Source organism: Staurois parvus, unplaced genomic scaffold, assembly GCF_062004578.1.
Source record: "Staurois parvus isolate SC_StPar_1 unplaced genomic scaffold, SC_StPar_1.0 ptg000299l, whole genome shotgun sequence".
Lineage (NCBI taxonomy): Eukaryota > Metazoa > Chordata > Amphibia > Anura > Ranidae > Staurois > Staurois parvus.
This window is the reverse complement of record NW_028318095.1, coordinates 10,871,890-10,894,569: the sequence shown is the minus strand read 5'-3', so window position 1 is coordinate 10,894,569 and position 22,680 is coordinate 10,871,890. Positions and strand designations below refer to the sequence as shown.

At 38.3% G+C, this 22,680-nt stretch overlaps 1 protein-coding gene across 2 annotated transcripts in view; it reads right to left on the bottom strand.

Annotated features, from left to right (window-relative positions):
- Nucleotides 1-22,680, bottom strand: part of EPHA3 (EPH receptor A3) — a 544,240-nt gene that overhangs the window by 131,734 nt on the left and 389,826 nt on the right. For both annotated transcript variants that reach the window (XM_089682929.1, XM_089682930.1), the window contains exon 6: nucleotides 9,233-9,357. In XM_089682929.1, coding sequence (XP_089539055.1) covers nucleotides 9,233-9,357 — 125 coding nt within the window. The remainder of the gene's footprint in view (nucleotides 1-9,232; nucleotides 9,358-22,680) is intronic.

Genomic DNA, 22,680 nt, shown 5'->3' with positions numbered 1-22,680 from the left:
TGACCATCAAAGCCCATTGGACACAGGGTACCTTGCAGATTGATGGTGGAAGGATAAGAAATATGGAAGCTGCTGTATTCGGATGACTTCCTGAGCGTATCTATAAGGCTGTGATGATATCCTAGAAGGATCTCCTTGGTGGAGCAGATTATGAGCAATTATCCTGTCCGGGTGGTTATAAGGCGTTTTATTTTTCATTTTTTGGTAAGGGTATTCACTCCTTATACTATAGAAGTGGACAGTTGTTTCACGTGTAGTTTTGGATTGATATCTTTCACTTTGATTGATTCACTGTCACATTTTTTACACATTCACTTTATTACTATTAGTGATCACGCATGGTTTTTGCGTTTTTTTTATCACATTTGTTTATTTAGTGTGTATTATTTAACGGGTTATCAAAGATAATGCACTATGTGATTTTTCTTTTCTTTTTGAGGTTTTTCTTTTTAGCCATAGGAGCCATTTGGAAGGCTTAATACGAAGACTGTGGTTTGGAATTGTTCACAGAGTGACTATATATTTTCTGGAAGGACATTATTATATTTTTGGACATTTTTCTTTTTTCTTTTTTGTTTGTTATATGATTTTTGTGATATACTTGTACATAGCTGTAGTTAAACAAAATTTTATGATTTCCAAATGATTGCAAAAGATATTTCCAAAGATATAAAAAGTGCTCACTTGCCTATACAAATCTTGTAACATATTCTTATTCTATGTCCCCAGTGCTCTTCCGCTTGTCCTGAATGAACCTGTCAGTGGCCAGGACTAGTTAGTGGGCTTTATATCATCACTGTGTTATGTGCGGACTACTGAACTACAGCTCTCATAATCAAAACCCAATGCAAAGTATGGGGCATGTTACCAGAAGCGTTGCTGGAATTGATAAATGATGGGGGTGGTGCCAAGCATGGCCACTTATAAACAAACTAATAGCTTGTCAATCATCTGTGTCAGCACATCATGCTGTAGTCCTTGTTGACATAGCAGATGTCAGATACCAAAGCTGCTCTGATTTCAGAAGAACTCTTATCCAAAGATTAAAGTACAACACCGTAAAGTTATACTCAAAAAAGAGGTTTATTGTGTTCAACAGCCAATGTGTTTTGGGGGCCGAAAATTGCCCCCTTCGTCAGAGCTTAAAAAAATGTAGGGTCGGTGTAACGGACATGTAAAATTTATTGTAACGGACATGTAAGATTTGAGTGGAAATATGGTATCATAGCCATGACAGGTTGAGTAGATTAGATTATTTCAGGCCCTTTCATTGCAAAGGTGTGTGCAGGAACAGTCTGGTCATTAAGGATGTACATTGAGCCCCTGGGCAGTAGGGAAATGAATAGAAGGTACAAACAAATGGTCTGGTATCAGATGTATATGCATACACAATTCCTCAATAGGCCTTACAGACTCAATCATCATTTAGCATTAATTAGTCTAAAGCCAGGTTCCTGGATGTGACAACTTTTGTGTGTCAATCAGGTTATCACCTTCTGAGGAAAACCAGTGACAGCAGACAGACTGTCTGCCTTTTGTGGAAAGCTCTATAAGTAATATTCACATCAAAGAAGTATGTTCAATCTCTTATAAAAGCCAAAATATTAGTTGGAGAGATATGAACAAGCTTCCTTCTTGTAGGCTATTCTGTACACTACATTTACATATAAGAATCATATTTGTGGCTTGGGGAGGAAGCCAGGGAAATGCATGGAATGATTAGATGACGCGGGGGTGCGACAGTCGGATGGTGTTTGGTACTGTTGCGATCGGGCTGACACGCTGGTGTCAGAAATCCAATCCCCGACTTGGTGTTCAGGCCAGTCTCGGCCCAATTGAACTTGGGCAGGTCCATACACAGTACCTCTTGTGGGCAGGTCAGGACCACCTCCCCCAGAGTCAATTGGCCGAAGACTAATGTCCCGTCCATGTCCAAATCGCGATAAATTGAACGCACGGACATTTGGACAGGGTGATCCGTACGGAGCTCGTTCGATTGACTAGCGGATTGCCGATTTCTGGCTTGCTCCAGCCGCAGGGTAAAGTGTTATTCTGTCTTTTTATTCCCTTTTATTTTATAGTAATTAGTCATTTGTGTGTCTTCTTATATCTTTGTATTTGCTGTAACCTTTTATCTTTTGTACATATTTTATGCACTGCCCACTTTGGGAAATTAAATCTTAAAATTAATTAGTGAACTTCTGTGTATTTAAGCACGTGCTCATATCTTCGGAGAGACTAGATCAGAGAGATTAGATTGGGTTATATTGTATTGTATTTTAGTGCTTTTAAAACGCTCGGTTAAACTCATTACCAATCTGTATGCAACTGCACTGTGAGTGGGCAGATTGCACGCAGATTGCAAAGGTAACAGATCTGCCAGACGGAGATCTGTGTGTGTGTGGTGTCTCAACAGACCGTTCTGCGAATAAACTGTTGGGTGGTGGCAGGCTACCTTTGTGGTGCGTCTGGTGTGGGGGTGTGTGGACAGTGGAAGGGTTATCAACACCGGGGTTCAAGCTAGGATAGCTGAAGGGACCTTTAGAAGGGGGTGTGATTACTAAGCTGGTCCTCAACTCTAATCAGGGCACCAGGTTGTATGTAAGATTTGTATCTGCCAGTGTGTGGTCTACCAGCTGGATTGGAGTGGAGTCTCCATCTGGTGGTGGCCAGAGGTAGTGCGGGCTGTGAAAAGGTATCACGGCCGATCTTATGTACGGTTTGAGATATTTAAGTGTAAATCCCCTTTATTATCCCCTCTTTACCACCCTGTCGCGGCCGCACGCGCGCGTCATGGTTAGCTAGTCGCTGTAGGCGTGGCGTGTGGTGCACACGTGACAGGGTGATCGTTTAGCGAATCCTTGACAGTCGGCCATCTGGAAATCTAGGGGTATCTGAGGGTTTAGTTGGTGTATGCACACTAATAATAAACAGTGCCACACAAAAAGTGCACAAAGGAATGAACGATAGTTCAAATACGAGAAAAAGTCCAAAGTTAATAATAATAATACTGATGATGCTGTGCTTAATGATGAACTTCACACTCCACTCTTCATGCAAAATTATGTGCAGTGTACGTGATTCACACGTGACAATCATTAACAGCCAAAATTCCCCCTCACCTCCTTCCTTAGACCCCAAGGGGCCAGCACGCTTTCAGGATCACACGATCCTATCAGTATGGATCACTCTCTAGAAAGTATCTTCCTCCTCCAGCGTCCACCAGTTTAGCAGCCAGCTCCTCCCAGGGTCATAGTAAGACACAAGCAGAGACCCTCCATAGTGCAACCAGTAATTTTATTGGTAATAGGTATAAAAAGTAGATTTCCACTCACAAAACGATGAATCTTCCAGCCTCCTACCACATGCTATGGGTGTACTGCATGGGTAATACACAGGGTGTTCCAATATGGCCCCCATGCCGGAAATGATGTCACCACAATTCCCGGAAGCTCCTCCCCACGTACCGACTAGTTGCGTCACGCCCACTTCGTGACTTCATCAGGACGCAACTAGTCGGTACGGTATTGGAACACCCTGTGTATTACCCATGCAGTACACCCATAGCATGTGGTAGGAGGCTGGAAGATTCATCGTTTTGTGAGTGGAAATCTACTTTTTATACCTATTACCAATAAAATTACTGGTTGCACTATGGAGGGTCTCTGCTTGTGTCTTACTATGACCCTGGGAGGAGCTGGCTGCTAAACTGGTGGACGCTGGAGGAGGAAGATACTTTCTAGAGAGTGATCCATACTGATAGGATCGTGTGATCCTGAAAGCGTGCTGGCCCCTTGGGGTCTAAGGAAGGAGGTGAGGGGGCATTTTGGCTGTTAATGATTGTCACGTGTGAATCACGTACACTGCACATAATTTTGCATGAAGAGTGGAGTGTGAAGTTCATCATTAAGCACAGCATCATCAGTATTATTATTATTAACTTTGGACTTTTTCTCGTATTTGAACTATCGTTCATTCCTTTGTGCACTTTTTGTGTGGCACTGTTTATTATTAGTATATACAGTATGTTATTATAGTATAGATTACTTTATTTTCACGTTTTTGCACGAGATATTCCCCATGAGGGAATACATGCATGACACTGTATATGTATTGAGTATCTTGGATTTATTTTGGGGATTGAGTATATATTATATTATGGTTCTATTAGATACTAATTAGCGCTGCACTCATAATTTTTGCACTGTTTATTCACTTATTTTGGGTATAAGCTTAGTGTCAGCAGCTTATGGTTATAGGGTAGGAGTCCTTGTGAGCGCAGGAGGTTTTTTGTAATTATCTGTATGCACACTGTAACACAGTGCCATTCAACCACTGGTTTGAGGAATCCCAGGTGGCTTAGTGTAGCTACCTTACCAAAGGAAGTATAAGGGTTAGCAGAAAAAGAAACTTTAGGAACACTTTTGCGGCTGCACAACATATATTTGTTAACGTTGGTATACCAAAATTTCCCACAAGCAAATCAGAACAACTGTTTAATGTCAAAATTAACACTATACAGTATATTAAGTTGACTATTCCTTTGCCTACAGGTACTAATTCACATCTGGTAGGACATCTAGTTAACAGACAAAAATTGGAATTCATTGTATTTGGTCAATATTTCCATTCATTTTGACAGCACAGTACCTTTATACAAGGTGAAAAGCAAATCGGTCCTCAGCTCAGAAACTAAGAAAATAAAGAAATAAAATGCCATACCCTCTCTATTTATACATACAGCCTACCCTTATATGCACCACACTACAAAAAAATAACATTCCCACTTTTTAGGCAATTAAAACCACCACTGTTTCAGGCAGAATATAAGGATCAGATAGTTTAGACACCTACAAAACATGTGAAAAACAGGGGATATGAAATATTCATTGTATTTTTCATATTAGAGTAATATGTTTACAAATTATATATAAGATTGTTTTTAAACTTTTTAAATAAAAACAGACATACCATGAACAATCACAGATACATCACTAACTGCATGATCAGATTCATATGATGACAAACTATACAGAAAATAGTTATCTATCCAACACGATGAGCAGTAGAGCATAATCTGACATCTGGAAAGATTTTTGTTGTGTGATAAGGATGAAAGGAAGGAAATAAAATGGAGATGCAGGAAAAGGAGAGGGAATGGGTTGGGGGTCACACGTAAGCCACATGTAGTCATCAACCTAAGAATTAAAGTGTAACTTTGCTCTCCCAGTCAACATTGACTATTTTGAATCCTTATGTTGCTAGCATTAGTAAATAGATAGGAAAGTATATCATATTTACCTGTTTTAAAGGTTTTTTTTTTACATTTCTTTAGTTACTTCCTAGTTCCCATGCCTATTCAAATTATGTCATCCATCCCATGAGTCTACAGGGGGAGGAGGGGTTTTCTCAGCTAAGCACACCCTTCTGCCTGCATGCCTCAGCTAAAGCCTGATGGACTCCAGGAAGTAAATATTACTGTCACACGTTTTTGTTTGTGTATTCTTACCTCCTTGCTTCAGTGCTTTTCCTGATTCCCTTCACATGTGTAATTTGTCTGTGCTCATCTATGGGTGTCACCTGCTATTCTCTGGGTTTTATTTCTTTCCCTTCCATCACTTCCTGGCCCGCCTCCTAGTTTGCCTGTCTATATAAGACATACTCAGTCTAGTCCACTTTTCCTGAGCAACTTCTTAGTTCTCTGAGCTTGTTTGTTGTGACTCCTGTATCCTGTATCTGACTACCTGTGTACCGACCCAGGCTTCGTCCACCGACTGTGCTTGTTTTCCATCCATTCTGACCTCGGCTTGTCTATTGGATTTCCTGTTGTTTCCTGCCATTGTACTCTGCTCACGTGAGTAGCCTCTGCATCCTCATCTAAGCGTACCTGGGGGCCGCAACCTGGTTCTAGCTTGCTGCAAGTCCATCCCCACCATCAGGGGCTCTAGTGAAGAAGCAAGCTGTGCTTAGACTCCACACCCTGGGGAACCCCAAGTTGTCGATCTGCAAGGGCTTATTACCACAGGCGCTTGACAGCTACATAATCACCCGCCCTTGCTCAAGATGGCCATGGCCAGAAATGCTAGAGGGGTGTTTATCTAAGTGATTTCTCAGCAAAATAAAGCATTGAGCAATGGATGGATAGAGGAGTTTGCTTTGAATATTATAAATTAATTTAATAGCCTTTTTTGTTTGTGATGCTCAGATACAGTGTAGTTGTGTTTTAAGTACACTCTATGTACCCTAAGACTTATGTAAATCTGTGATTATGGGGACACTTGTGACCTTCTGACAGAGAATTTCCCTTCTTTTGGCGATATCTTCTCTCACTTCCTGTTGTGTATCCAGACGAGAAGTGGAAACTGTTCCCTGGTACACAGCAAAAAAGCTGACAGGTTTTAACAATTTCCAATTTTATACAGAACCATAAATAGTATTTTGGCTTCAGATATACCTTTATTTTATTCAGAAAGGTTATTGTGAGGCTACCAAAAGCCCTCCACTAAAACACTGAATAGCAGCATACACTGTATAACATTTTTGAGCCTGTAAAGATCCAGACTTGCTATTTCTAAAATGACTTTCTGTAATTTAATGCAGGTACAGACACTGGACTTTACTGCATGTGTATATCTGTTTTCCCACTTTATAGAAAACCTTCACCTTTAGAAACTGTATCTCATGGATCATTATTTGCTAATTATGAACACATGAAATGTGAGGATTCAACCGGAATTCAAAAATTATACAATGAAGCTGGAATGTTACTTGTTAATTTCACCTAATATGCTCTGTCTGCACAAATGTTTTATCTAGTAACAATAGGCATCCATTCAGACTATGTGTTTGATTTTTAATAATACAATTTTAACCCTATAAATGCATAAAGTGATACTTAGCATTTTACATTATCCTTACTCTTTCTGTATGTGGATGATGGTACTGTAATTATTTTAATAAAAAGCATTTAAATGGCTTTTTTTCCTAATTGATATAAAAGCTGTCACATGACACAGCTCTTTCCCTGTAGGGAAAAGTGGCAGGAGGAGCTTCTAGTCCTCTGCTACTGGTCACAAGTTCAAAATAAAAAAACAGCCATGGGATACAGTAAAAATGAATAATTATTTTTCAATAAACTACTTTAAATTGTAATACAAATATATATTTGAAATAAAATCTTTATTATTTTTGACAATAACATGATTGGATGGATTTCTGCCATTAACAGGCTGCATCATTCCCCTAAAGACTGTGTCTTGGAATATCAAGGTAGTGAAACTTCCATAAATCAAGATGTGATACCCCACCCTCATTGTATTTAGCTGGTTAGAGGCATGGAGGAGGAGCGAGGGAGTGACTCTGTATTTGCCCACATGTGTGACTCTTTAGTCACATGGGCTGCTCAGATGTGATATAGAGGAAATATTCAGGGTAAAAAATACTCTGAAAACTGCGCATGTGTACTAGCAGCCAACACTGCTCTGCAAAATCCCCAACTATAGTGGGGACATGGACATAATGGGAGAGACAAAGAACAGCAGAATCAACCAGGGTTTTTGCAGAATAAAGAAAACAAATCCCATAGTGACTGGGTGAGTATGGGCAGCATGTAATACAGAATTTATTGAGAGTTTTTAATAATGTGGCTTTAATGACACTTTAAAATTATAGTATAAATGCACAAAAGATTGCTAAATTTCTTGGGAAAAATAAGCTGTCCCTTTCAGACATAAAGTAACAAAAAAGAAAAATTGAAATCAGAAAAATATACTCTGCTGTATTGTTACAACTTCCTAGCTGCTACTAAGATACGTTTTGTGCCTATGTGATTTTCCTTATAATGACTACAATTTAATGTAAAATATATAAATCCAGGATTTAGACGTACATTCAACAAGCACCTTCCATGAATGAAGATGAAACGTTTGGCTCAGATAGTATACATTAGAGGTATATATGGAGTCACTTAAAGTCTTTATATAGCCCACATTTTTTTATATAGTGAGGAAGAATTAGAACCCTTGACAACTTTTCATTGTTGCATGTGTCCCTGCTAGGTATATGTATATACCTTTAATTTCACCAGGTGACCATTGTCACCAAGACAGAAAGTGATGGAAAATCTTACACCAATCTCCAAAAAGTTAAGGATAACTCTTCCAGTAGATAAAATTGTTCTTGTGGCACCTGTCTTAGACCATAATTTATCTAACTTTTTAGAGATTTCCTTTCACTCCTTGGACAGGAATTAAAAGGAAATCTCCTGGCATTCGCACAGAAAAAAAACTTGACAGGGATTTAAACATTTTCGACTTGAAAAAAATGTTGGTTATACATTTTACCTATCCTTACCTACTGTAGTAGCCTGGAGAAATAAGCAGTGAATCGACATTGCCACTTCCCACTATGGGAGTATTAAGTAACAGCTGAAAATGTCATCATACAGTTATGACTATAAGCATTAAAAGGAGCAGTGAGTGGATATTACTTTAGTTCTTCTACAGCTGAAGGGTGAACCTGAATGTATCAATGGTTAACATGAGCCAGTTTAGGCATAGTAAAGATATGGGAAACTTAGAGCATAAGGTAAAGGTCAAGAGAGTAGAAAAGGGCAGAGAAAGGGGTAGGTGAGTAAAGGTGATAGAAAAATGGACAGAGTAATAGTAAATGACAGAAGAAAAAGGAAATGAGGGAAGGAAAGAAGAAAAAGTAGGTTAATGAGGAAGGAAAGAAGAAGGGGGTGAGAATGGAGAAAAACAAATATGAGTAAAAAGGAAACATAAGCACAAGCTATATCCTGACCAAGGCCATTAACACTTTTCCACATATTATCCAAAGGATCCTAAAGAATGTTGCAATAATTACATAACCAAAGACTGAATATACGCAATTACATCACCTATCACCATATTAATGATACAATTTGAAGGTGTCACTCATATAAATGTCACTTTTGAGTAATACACATACCTACTGTAAACATTTTAACATAAGACGAATGATATTACTTTATTATCAACTCTAAGGACTTGCTTGAGCCCACTACACCTCTCATAACACAGCCCAGAGTGAAACCATATACCTATAATAGATCTGTGAATGATATTTTATGTCTAGTACTCTGTGTCTCACACAAATACATATCAGTAACACCTTGCAAGTTTAGCAGACTTATTCTTGGACAGAACAATAGAATTCATTAACATCTTGCCGTTGTTGCCATTCTTCCCACCTTTTCATAGTACTTGACCTCATAGTCCAAGATGATCCCATTTGGGTGTTCTGGCTCTTGCCAAGACAGGGCAATGCTGTTTCTTGAGGTTCGGTCCTTTCTAATTATGGTGACAGGAGATGGAGCTGTACAGGAAAGAAGAAAGAGAAAGAGAAAAAAAGAACGAAATTGATATTTATCGTTGGCAAGAAAAAGGTTTGCATATAAATGATTGCTGAGTGCATCTGGACTTGTATCAAGAAATAGCAGCTGGGTTATAGCCTTGGTACACTTATCGCGAAGCATGTTGGGCCTTGAGACAAATGAACTGACATTTTCTATTAACAGTGAACTGGTGGCAAGCAAGCAGATGTTTCTAATATGCTACTAGAACGTAACTAAAGAAAACACTTGTGCTATTAAAAATGGGTTGGAAATTAATAGAGTTCTGCATTTGTGGATTCTGAAGGTTCAGTTAGAATACTGTCAGTGGGTTTTGTTTTTTTTTTCTTTAAAGTGAATGACAATTTATTTTATATTTTTTTAACATGAACCGTTAACTTCTTCAAATGGATGTTAATAATTATGTAGTTATTTAAAAATGACTATTGTCCTTAAATGCATGCACTGTGCACTTTCAAAAGCGTTTTTATAAACAATTTTGCTAATGTGTTCCTAAGTAACTTTCATTACTCTTCTAGTGAAAAGTTAACTTTTGTGCCGAATATGTCTGTGTTTTCTCAATTTCTTTCTATCTTTTTAATAATTTCCATGTATTTACTTATTTCATCCTGTTTTTTACGTATTTCATCCTGTTTTTTCTTTGTGCTGTGGAAAGGCATAGAAGTCCAATAATACAATAGATCTACATCTAAACCAGTAGGACACCACATCATTTAACTTCATTAATGTAGTCCAATTTTATAATACACATGACCATCAATGGCACCTTTTGGCCTTAGCACTTGGGTAATTGGCCTCAGGTCTTCTACCAAATGCTCTGGAGCTTGGGCCTGTGACAACAGAAAGAAGGGGGCTGGGGCTGAAACACTTAGATGTTAATTTATTGAAAAGAATTGTTGGATGAATATCACAAGCATTCTCCAAGCCATCACTAACTCTGACCATATTTTGATTGAAATACTTCAATCAGGAAATACCACATTATGGCCACTAAATGGAGCTAACAATAGAAAATCAACACATTAGGCAAATTATGGTCAGAGTTTGTGATGGCTGGGCAATTGCTTGTAAAATTCATACAACTTTTTTTTTCTTATAAACATTTTTTTTTAATTTAGATTATTAAAAAAATGCAGAAGCTGTCCTTAAAGCATAGTAAAACCCAAATTATTTTTTTATAAATGTTTGGCATTATGTCATACTCCATGCTGTTTTCATAGGCCAATATTTTTTTTTTTTGTTATGCAGGCTAACATCACTAAAGCAGCCCATAGTTGGATCAGGTTTTTTCATTCAACCAACGGTTGGATGAGGGAATTTTCCTCAATGAACCTTTGTATTCTGACAGCGAGGAAGCTTCTCCTACTTGAGAATGCACCGATCAGCACAGATGCGGCACTGATTGAGAGGGTAAAATTTCCACAGTGTGTTTTTACATAAGTTGATCGCTAGATCGGCTTCTCTATGATGTCCCTGCCCATACATGGATTGAAATTCAGCCAGTCCATGCTAAATCAGCTGAATTTCAATCCATATATGGCCGGCTTAAGCAGATACCTTACACTTATAATCACCAAGTTCCTTCAAATAGCCATAGGACTGTGTATCAGTTCTGGCATTAAGGTCCTTATTCAGACACTTATTGTGATAGGATGACAACTCTCTGTGACATTTGTTTTCATGCATCATCACCCTTTCACATGCTCTCCCAGTGGAGACGCCAAGTATTTGTGCCAATGCACATGCTTGTTCCATTATCTTGTCACCATTAGGAAACCCACCCTATGCAGCCATGTCTGGTCTGCATGCATATAAATAGGAACTGACTGCAAAGAGGCGTGCAGGAGATCAACAATGCTGATATGCAACAAAAGAAGTAAAAAGGCAAAAACAGTATTTTATTTAAAAATTGCAATTGTTTATGATATACAGTGCTTTTTCAAAATAAATGCCATTCAGATATCAGTTATATTTACTTTAACTCACTCCTTAACCCTTAACCTAAAAACTATAGTCAATTATGTCAGCTAGCATCTTCATTCATTTGTGGGCATTGAGCTGCCAGCTGGAGAGCTGTCATTTACGGTGAAAGTCTGGCAGGAGTATATCATCGACGCAGGTCAGGTTGTCATGCTTGTGTCAGCAGGTCGGCAGGCATCTTTCATCATGATTGGTGATGGATTTACATCTCTGTACAATGTGATTGATAATTTACCATGGACATTTTTTTTTATAATAAAATTGTTTTTCAATGGTGTCTAGGTTTTATTCACTATATACATTTATTTTGAGAATGAGTAACATGGGGCTCTATGTACCTCTTACTCATTCATCTTGGGGGCTGATATCTGTGGGCCCTTTTATTTTGGTAGGAACTTCCAGATTCTAATAAACCTCTGCCTTACACCCCCCACATCCACCAGACCAGGGTTGTGAGAAAGGGGCTCCTGTCCTCATCATATATTGAAGGCTTGTGACCTGATATGGTTCAGGAGGGGAGGGGGTGCACACTCACTGCTCTTCCCTTTCCTGACAAGCCTTGCTACATGATCCTACAAACTTGGTAGAGATAGCTGTGTTTCCTTTGGAACCAATAGTGGTATTTTGTGGCCTGTTGTGATAATGTTTTGGATATTTTGTAAAGTTTTCAGAATAGCAATCAGCACAGTCTTCTAAGCAAAAAAGAAAGCAAACTTAAAAATTGGGCTACATTCAATAAATCCCACAGCTTGCAGCTCACCTGATCAAGTGGTTTCACATCACCTCTTAGGAACAATATATAAACAAAAATTGTAGCATAACCTTTTTAAACTTCCACCAAATATATGATAACTTAAATGTCCCAAAATACAAGTTCACCAAAAATTAAGAAGAATTATTTCTCAGATGTCCACTAGTGTTAGCTACATGCTTCAGAAAATCTTATGAATCACCCATGATCTGCATGCAATCACCACCCTAGCTCAATATACCCTCACCTCCAGTATGACCCTGGTTATCAGTCAAGGGCCAGGTTTGCTCATGTCCCCTCATGGATCACTGACGTTGTTTACTCAAATACAATCCTTATCTCCTCCAATCTCCTCTAATGCAGACCATCACTCAAGCAAAAGAATAAAGACTAATAGTGCTCTCCGTACATAAAAGACATTTATTAAATAAAATAAGTAAAAAATTCACAAGCATGAGCACATTCAGTGCTGTATACAGTACATGGCATATATGGTAGCAGTCATCTCATCATAGGGTAATATAATATAATAAGATAATTAGGGTTGTACCTGGAGGTGAGCATATATTGAGCATGGGTAGTGACTGCATGGGGATCATGAGTGATTCATACACTGAAGATTTTCTGGAGCATGCAGCTAACACTGGTAGATGGATACACTTCTAAGAACTAATTCTTCTTAATTTTTGGTGGACTTGTATTTTGGGACATTTAAGTTATTGCATATGTGGTGGAAGTTTACAGAGGTTGCGCTACACTGTTTATATTTTGTAAGCTTTGGCACAAGCTTTGCAGCTACCTCATGTATTAAAGCTGTAAATTTGTGACAGACCTGTGAAATTCTAACTCATCATATCATTAAAGAATGGCATAAGTCAAGGTTACGTTGAAAGTTATTACAATATTCAGAGATAAAGGCTGCTGAAATTGAACATTTTAACTTGTCATGTTAGCGTCAGGAAAAATTAACCTCAATGACCAGTGAAAAGTCTTGGATGTGGAAGGGAAGGTACTTAACTTAACTTCAACAGGAAAAGCCATCTCTTCCATATAGCTTTACCTGTCTTTGAATTCACAGTTTGTTTTGACATGTAATTTTCCAGGTAATCCCTACTTGTATTTTTTCCACCCTCAATTCAGTTTAAATCATCTTGGCTTGAGATAGGTTTACTTTAATTTTGTTAAAGGTGAAGTCTAAGCACTTCTTTTGGAAAATAGGTGAAGCTTTGATCGAAAATGAATGATAACTACAAAGATAAAGTACCACCAGTTTTTTTTTTTTTAGTGGGTTTATGTTACCAGGTATACCTGTGGTGATATATTCTATGTCTGTGAAGGTTCTCCTTTATCTAGGTCATGTTATATTTAGTAGTGGCTGGTCACATTAAAGTGGATCTGTTCTGTAATGTTTAAGATGTTATACAAATCCTTCTACTCATCAGGACTGTTTCCAAGTCCATTCATCAACAAAATCTTATATCCAGTTTCAAAACTTTCATCCTGTTCTTGGACAATCAACATCTACACATGGTGATTGGATTAGGTGTCTTAAGGTGTGAATATAAATACTGTGGAGTATCTTCCTGATACTCATGGGAACTGAAAAATCCAAACATTTTTAACATTATGCGTCTAGTTGAATGTGGCTAACTATTACTAGCTGTAGGGAAATACAATCTTCCTCCACTGTGGATATCTAAATGAGCATCGATTTCACGGGCTGTTAAAGTACCCCATACATGGAGAGATTCTCAGCAGATTAGTTCATTAAGTGATTGGTATAATCACCCCTCTAATAGGAAGCTTTCATTTAAGCAAGCCAACTAAATCTATAGCCCACGTACTTCTGATTTTTTTTTTATTTACTGTATAGAATCTCTGTGAAATCATTATAGACCCATTGCTCTAGCTACTCAGAAAGTGTTGAATGTTATGAAATGTTATGAAAAGACCAACTGTGGGGGCTTACTTGTGCAACCAAAGAAGCATTGCTGATTTCCTGTCACTGTTCGAAAGAAGAAAAGAGGGATTTGCTGGAGAAAGAAGTCTCAGTCATACTGCAGAGCATTCCAATCCCTTTTATTGGATTACATCTGATTTTCTCTCCTGTCATCACAACACAATTTGTAAGGAAGGTATTAAAACATTCTTACAAAACAGGGAATTGAAGCAAGTTAAAATCTGCGCTAAGCTTTAGATTAGTAATCATCTCTACTGAGAGAGTACCTGCTGTTTTCAAAGGCATCAGCGCCAAAGCTTTTGCTGTTGTTGGCAAAATAGTGGAATTTTAAAGGGTATGAATCTTTTTGTAACAACTCTGTGTTTATACTTTTTCCATGCTGAATCACAGCACCCATTCCTTTTAATTTATCATTTGGCTGGAAATTTAATTTTGTGCTTTTATTCTGGTTATAGCATGCTATTTAGTTAGACAATGTATAAACCAGATATTAGTTTTAAAGAATATGTAAACCAAACAATTCATATTTCTGATATGTGCCTGCTGTACCATGTACTTGTATGAAAAAGTATCCTGTTCTCTTTGTATTGCTTCCTTTGTGTGAAATGTCTGGTGTTCCTGCTAGTCCCTCTGCGTTCCTATTAAAAATTGACCACACTAAACAGGAAAACACACCATGGTCAGTTTTCAAGCTGCCCTGGGAAATCAGTGTGCTCTCCTCCAATGATCAGACTTGTCCTGACATGTCCCCCCTCTTGCACAGCCTTTCAGTGTGCTGTTGTTTCTCCTCCCCTAGCTGAGAACAGGGGCTATGTGATCACTTATAAAAAAAGGTAAAAAAGGTATTTATAATTTTTTTATATCTATACACACACAGTTTTGCCTTTCATTTCTATTTTAAACTGATAGGGTTGTTTTATAAGGTGAGGTTTTACAATCACTTTAACTTTGTAATTTTGTATATTATTATTATTATTACTACCATTTTTATATATTTGTATTATTATAAACTCTGAATAAAATGTATGATAGTGTTTGGTAGGTCAGTCTTAGTTTGTCAGTATACTGTATCTCTATCTGCCTTAAGTTGCCCATAGATAGGATATTGCATATACCCTGGTAGGGCACAAAAATGCCTGCAGACTCACCACTGTCAGGACAATAAAAATAAAAACCTACATAGGTCCTTGAGATTAAGAACATTGGTAGCATCTGCCTGTACTGATATACTCCACCCTTCTACAGTAATTAAAAACCATCTCCAGACAAAAATGTATTTTAGATTTAAATGCTGTCTGTGAACCCAAGAAGAATTTTTCCTTCATTTCCTGTTCTGTCTAAAACCCATCATGGGAAAATGATGAAGACAGGAAGTGAGGAGGACAGCAGTACAATTCTAGCAGAGGTTATAAACCTTCTAAGCCTTCCTTTATATGTTTTTATTGATGCATGCGTCCCCATTGGAGGGGTGCACATCCTGTTCTATCTGATACTCATTAAATAGACAAGAAGTGGTACATTTTTCCTCTCATCCTGTTCTAACACATGCAAATAGACATAAAGTGGGAAGAAATCTCCCATATTCGGATAAGACAATAAACAATTGTAGTCATTTGTGACAGAACATCCTCCGACCTCATTTGTAAAGTGGTTGCAAAGGCTGAAGGTTGTTTTACCTTCATGCATTCTATGCATGAAGGTAAAAAACCTCTGTGCAGCAGATCCCCCAGCCCCCCCTAATATTTTCCTGAGTCTCCTCTCAAAGGAGTGATGTGCATGTGAGCCTTGGGTCTCCTGGGCCTCTCTCTCCTCATTGGCTGAGACAGCAGCAGAAGCCAATGAGCCAATGAGGAGAGAGTGGGGGGGGGGGGGGCAGGGCAGAGCTTCAGCTCTCTGTGAATGGTCACAAAGAGCAATGGCTTGAGAGACAGTCTACTTGGGTGCCCCCATAGCAAGTTGCTTGCTGATGGGGCACTTGGCAGAAGGGAGGGGCCAGGAGCGCTGGCAGGGGCCTAGAAAAAAGGAGGATTGGGGCTGCTCTGTGCAAAACTAATTCACAGAGCCTTTACAATTGCTTTAAGCACACACCAAGTGTGAAAGGGCACATATAGCTGTCTGGTGATACTTTTCATGGCACCATCCTTCTTTGGTGCCAGCCAGCAGGTGGACGCCATTAGTTGAGGTTTGACATACATGACATGTTTTGAAACAAAAAGAAAGGATGTGGTGCCTGCATTATTTTGCTCTTTTGTGCTTTTTTATTTTATGTTCATCTGGTAATCTGGCTAGTAGGTCTATTATTTTTCTATTTCCTTTAACAGACCTAGCTGTCCATCAAAAGTGGCAGTTGGAAAGTTGATACAAATCATTTGTATTAAAACCTTTAACATTTGTGTTACCTAGAGTTCAACTTTAGTTTGTTAGAATCAGGATCAGAAAACTTTAATGCTTTAAATTAATCCCAAAGGGTAATTATTAAATCAATTATTATTAGTCAAGAACACCTAAGTCTTCTGGTACATCTAACTCTACCCTCTCCCCGGACTGAGAATGTTGCTGTCTAAAGCTGTTTTTGTTGCTCCTATTTCCAAAGTGGAGACACCCTATGACAGCAGATGTGTTATTGGCCTGATCACCAGATGAAAATATAGGAAAAAGCCTAAAAGAAAGAAAACAAAAGCAGACGCCATATTTAAGGATTAGTAAACTGCAATATATTCCCTATTTAGTTTTAGGTTCAATACTGCTTTAACCCTTGTAGCATGGATGGTAGCCCCGCTGCAAAGGCAGTTTTAACATTTCACTGGAGTTCAGCTTTAAATCATATCTAAAATCACAATGTTAGAGAATTGTTGGATACTCTGCTCAGTTTTTTTGGGTTTTTTGTTTGATTTTACTGTGTTTATGCTTTTTTAAGGAGATTTCCCTTTACTTCTTGTCCCAAAGACAGAACAGTAAGTGACAGGGAATACCTCGAATGTGAGCGGAAATCTCATAATAAACAGGTTCCCATGGAAGGATTTGCTCACCATATGTTCCTGGGACATTCTGGATTTTCCATCACTAATTCTCCTGGTGATGATGATCATCAAATTAGAAAAGGTGAACCTCCCCGTTGGGGAAACAGCAGTAAAGAGCAGACACAATTTTTCTATGTTATCCATAGAAAAAAAACAACTTTTTTTTAGTTATATAGTTAAAGATGAAAAGTTCAAGATTAAAATATAGTTAAAGTAAGCTGGTTATAATACACAAAACATCTTGCTACCTCAAAAGTCTCTGGTTTATGACTCTTCGAACATTATCATTATTCTTTACATTGTCTTACAAAATAGACTCAAATGACTCAAAATATACATTTACAGTACACATAGTTTCCGGAGTTTCCTGTGAAGTCTTAGTGAATTACTATGTATCCGAGTGCTGATTAGCAATATCACAGCCTAATGAACTATTCCCGAGATGTCTGATCCAGCCCACATCCCTATTGTTTGGTGAATTTATCTGTGCCATAGTAATTATCTTACGGTTTTATTTCATTGAAATCTTTTCTGCAAGACATGCTCCCCTGCCAGTTATTCATTAGTTGCTGCCTAAAAGACTTTTTAAGAGACTATTTTCAGCATATTATCCACTATTACCTACAACAAGGGAGACTGCCGAACAAACCCCAGTAGGAAGCGTCATCTGAACTACTTCAAACATCTCTCTGGGTTTTATGCTAAGTAAACCAGGGCAAAGCTTTCTACTATATTTTATCATAAATTAAATATTAACAGACAGAGAGAATGAGGTACAGCAATTGTATGGTTTTAAAGGAGGCCTGAGAGAAATATTGAAGGTTGCTGACCTCTGATACTCAACATGCTAGTTTCTTGACTGTTGTGCTGATCCTCTGGTTTGAATAGATTCAATGAAACAGCCATTTGAAAGTTGTTTTTCTAAAAAAAGAGCCACAGAAAAAGAAGACTGTTCAGGAGTACCTCTCTGAGGAGCAATGATAGAGTCACAGGCCCAATTCACAGTTGAGTGTCTTGATTGTTTTTCAGGCATTTTTAACAATTGTACAGTTGTTTTTGTGCATTTCAGGCTTGGGTATTTTTTCTATTATTATTTTTAGGCAATGGAAAGCTAGTTACTAGGCAAGAAAATGGGGGGGGATGCAACAAAAATACATTTTTTTGTGTGTTTTTCAGGCACTCTAAATGAAATCTATTGGATTTACTCTGCCCTACAACAAGCTATTGTACTTTTTTGAATACCAAGCTTCAAGTGATAGAATTCTCAGGTGTGCGTGGGCACATTGCATATAATAAAAATTTTACTGTTGAGAATTGAAGTGCTTCTGTTGAATCTTCAAATTCTCAGGTGAGAATGAAGCCTAGCACAATACAATTATGCACATTAGGAATGTGGTCTTTATTTATTTATTATTTATTTCAGGTACTTATATATAGCCCTGTCAATTTGTGCAGCGCTTTACATACATATTGTACATTCACATCAGTCCCTAACCCTCAAGGGGCGTACAATCTAAGGTCCCTAACTCACATTCATACATACACATACTAGGGCCAATTTAGACAGGATCCAATTCATCCATGGGAAAGAGGCCCTTGGCCCTCATCAAAATGGAGACAAGGTGCTTTGCCAGGAGAGTCCCCCCTGGAAAGATACCGCTCCATGTCGAGGCCTGGTATAGTTGAGGAGATGGGGTGCACACTTGTCCCCCTCTTCCTAGTCAGCCAGGCTGCATGCTCAGATAAGGGTCTGGTATGGATTTTTATGGATTTTGAGAGAGACCTCATGCCATTTTTTTCCCTCACAAAGAAGGTCTGATATGCATGAAGGGAATCGCTGGCTGCTTTGTCTACAACACGAGTAAGCGCCCCTAAAGCTGTCATTTACCAACAATTCAAATTGCATTTTTTTTCTTTGTAAATCTCAGTCTTGCTGTAGTAGGTTGTATACATCACATAGATGTGCCACTTCACAGTTAGCTTTAAGGCATTCCCCATGCATGTTATTTACAAGACTTTTGCATTTAATTTTGCATTTTCCCTTTAAGCATTATTAAAATAACATCTCCCCATCAAATGGAATTTTTAAGCAAAATTTAGGGCAGTGCCCAGTTCCCCATCTATTTGTTTGACAATCCCTTGCCTAAGACCCTGGAAACTCTTACTGAGTTCAAGGAGGTTTGGATTCAGCACCCGAACTTCAGTTTTTCAGTAGGGAATAATTTAAAACCTGTCAGGTATTTTTTGCATCCCATTGTGAAGGTTTCCATTCACTTGTCATGACACAACAGTAAGTGAGATGCAATCTCTCCAAAGTCAGGGACATCCTTTGTAAGACAATTGTATTATTGGAAGGTTTCCTTTATATTTGTGTTCTGATGGCAAGTTAAAATGTACTTTCCCTTACTTTCAGTTCTGGTGATAATGGTCACTAGGGCAAATAGATCATGGAGACACAGACAGCAATTTAAACATGATAGGCATGCCGGAGCGAATGACCTTTCCCCACTTTGTCCAATGCTAGAAAAAAAAAACCTATTGGCTTTGGATACACTTTAAAAACACATATTTAAAAAGAGCTGACTGATATATTATTGGAATTGTGAAGACGTAAAATGCATTCACAGGAGAAGGCTTTAAAAATGCAAGGAGGTTTAGTCATTATGATGTGAATCCTTTTTTACTGCTATACCTCCTATGGATAAAGTCCCCATAGATCAGCTTTAGAAACCTGAAACATCAAGCTACTTCCCTTCTATGGAATCTTTTTTCCTTTGATCTTTAGTGTATCAACCTTTGTAACCACAAGTCTGTGTATAAATGTGTTTGAATGTTTCATCCTGCATTCTACACTGTTCTTATTATCAACCTTTCTCTCATTGCCCACTCATATCTGTAGGACAGGTGAAGCCTTCTTACATATATATTCTGCTTTTCTGAAAATATTCCTAAAATGAATAAAAAGAAAAAAAATACTGTATATATACATGCAAATCCATCACATCTCAAAAGTGTTAAAGAGGGCTTGAACTGTGGATGCTATTCCAATAAAAAAAAAAAGCTGAGTACAAAAGCCTAGTTACCAGTATTGCCTGTAGGTTCCCTGCTGCTAATCTTTTCCCCTGTTACCAACTTACAATGTCTTGTACAATGGGTCCCTGTGTGAAGGTAGCCACATTGGTAGAGGCATGGCTTTGATCCTTAATGTGGTGAAGACTGGTAGAGGAATGATCAAGAAACAGAAGGAAGCAAAGATCAGCAAAAAATAAAGAAGAGACATGGACATCCTTGCATTGCAGGTCCTCAGGTACAGCTTGCTCACCAGCAGGCTATCTGAAGAGCAGTGAGCAGCACCAGGCGTTTGCCTTGGGCGGCATTTTTCGGGGGGGAGGTGCAGCCCCCCGACAGAAGTTACACACGTGTGGCAGTGGCACACAGGAGCTGTTACATTTGAAGACTTGCAGCAGTTTCCGCTACATGGGATCTGATCTGCAAGAGGATGGTGGCTGCCCGATCTTCAGGGCAAACACAGACTAGAACAGGTAGAGAGGATAAGCCAAGTGGCTGGATGAGAAAGGAGCCTCTGCTGATCGGTGAGTGCTGCCTGGGAGCAGCCGAAGCTTGGCTCTTCCCTTTGTCTGTATGGGGAACCAGAGAGAGCGGAGTGGAGGGTGCTGGTTGTGGATGGGAGAGGGGAGATGCTGGTTGGGGATAGGGATTGAAGAGGGGGGGGGGGGCACGGTTTTTGTATTGCCTGGGGCAGCACAAAACCTAAATATGCCACTGAGCATCACAGTAGTGATATCATCATATCTCCCTCCAGATTTCATGAGACTAGCAGTCAGAGGCAACAGTCCTTTAGGTCTCAAACTGTAGATATACAGCTGGGAGGCTCAAGACACAGTAGTGTCCACTCTAGGCACATAAAGTGCCCTGTTGTTTTCAAGCAGAATGACAAAAGATATTTTTTTTAAGATATTACTTGGGCACAATTACTTTTTTTAGCTGTTTTCTATATAACAGATAATCTTCACTTTCTGAGTTCATGTCTGCTTTAGGTAAGCAGCTCATATGAAAGCAGGAAGGTGTAGGTGTCTACAAGTACCACTAAAAACATAAGATCTATATGTACTTTCAACAAAAAAGTGCTAACTCAGCCTCCTCAACCACTATCCTAGCTGCTTATGTACATCAGAAACACAGCCATAGCCTGCTCTGAAACACATTAAAGCAGTATTAAACCCAAAAGCAGACATTTATTATATTATAGCTTACCAATTCTTATATGTGATGGCCACATTAGGTTTCTTTTTTTCACCCAGTAATACAGCCAGTAAGTGTATTGTTTTTCTACAGAATAAGCTCTTCTGCTAATGTATCAGTCAGAGTGTTGAGACAAAACCATTTACCACAGAAAGGTGTGCTTACAATGGTCAGCTTTTATTTATTTATGTAAAACCTTTATCCCAAAAGGAAATAAAAAAAAAACAGTTGCTCTAATTGCTTGTGTAACTGCATTGTAAGCTGGAGTTTGGCTTCAATTTGTTAGTGTATCTAAATCTACTAGTACATCTAACACTCCTTACCCCTCCAGACTGGCAATGCTGCTGTCCAAAGGTGCCCTTGTTCATCTTTATCCAGAACAGGGTCACTCTTATACAGAAGCTGTGTTATTTGCCAGGTCATTAGGTGAAAACAGAGAGTAAAAGAGTCTAAAAAAGGAAATCAGCTTGTTAAGCTGCAATAAATTACATTTTTGGTTTTGGGCTATTTAGTACTGCTTTAATATGTGTGAATTGACTCTCAGATTGATTTGATCATAAAAGCAGATAAATACCTCTACCAATGTTATAACAGCACTAAGTAGTGCTAAAATGCCACTAATTACATAGCAGACAAAATAAAGAATGGTATATTTCTTTGTGATAAGAACTTGATAAGGTGCAGTATGAAGGAAATAATCAAAAAATAGAGAAAAAACTGCTTACTGAACTAAGCCCTTTGTGAAATAAAATAATGATTTATGAGAATATAAGACTCACAGGATATAATCATTTTAAGTGGAAAAATAGCACTGACACATCAAGGAGATATTTATGTACGGTATGGAAAAAAATATATTTTTTGTACAAAATTAGAGAGTAGAGTTAAAATATGTAATTCATCTATTTTTATTAACTGATCCTTTTCTGAAAAAAAACACAAAAAACCCAGCTAAAGTGGCCTTAAAAAAATTGCAACAATCTAGTAATGGCATTTTTTTAATACTATATATAAATCACAGTGGCTTAATGGTTAGCCTTTCTGCCTTGCAGTACTAGGGTTGTTGGTTCAAATCCTGACCACGGCACCACCTGCCTGGAATTTGCATGTTCTCCCTATGCCTGTGTGGGTTTCCTCTGGGTACTCCGGTTTCCTTCCACACTCCAAACACATACTGGTAGGTTAATTGGCTCCTGTCTAAATTGGCCCTAATATTTGTATGTGAGTTAGGGACTTTATATTATATGCCCCTTGAGGGTTAGGGACTGATGTGAATGTATAATATATATGTAAAACATTGCATAAATTTATG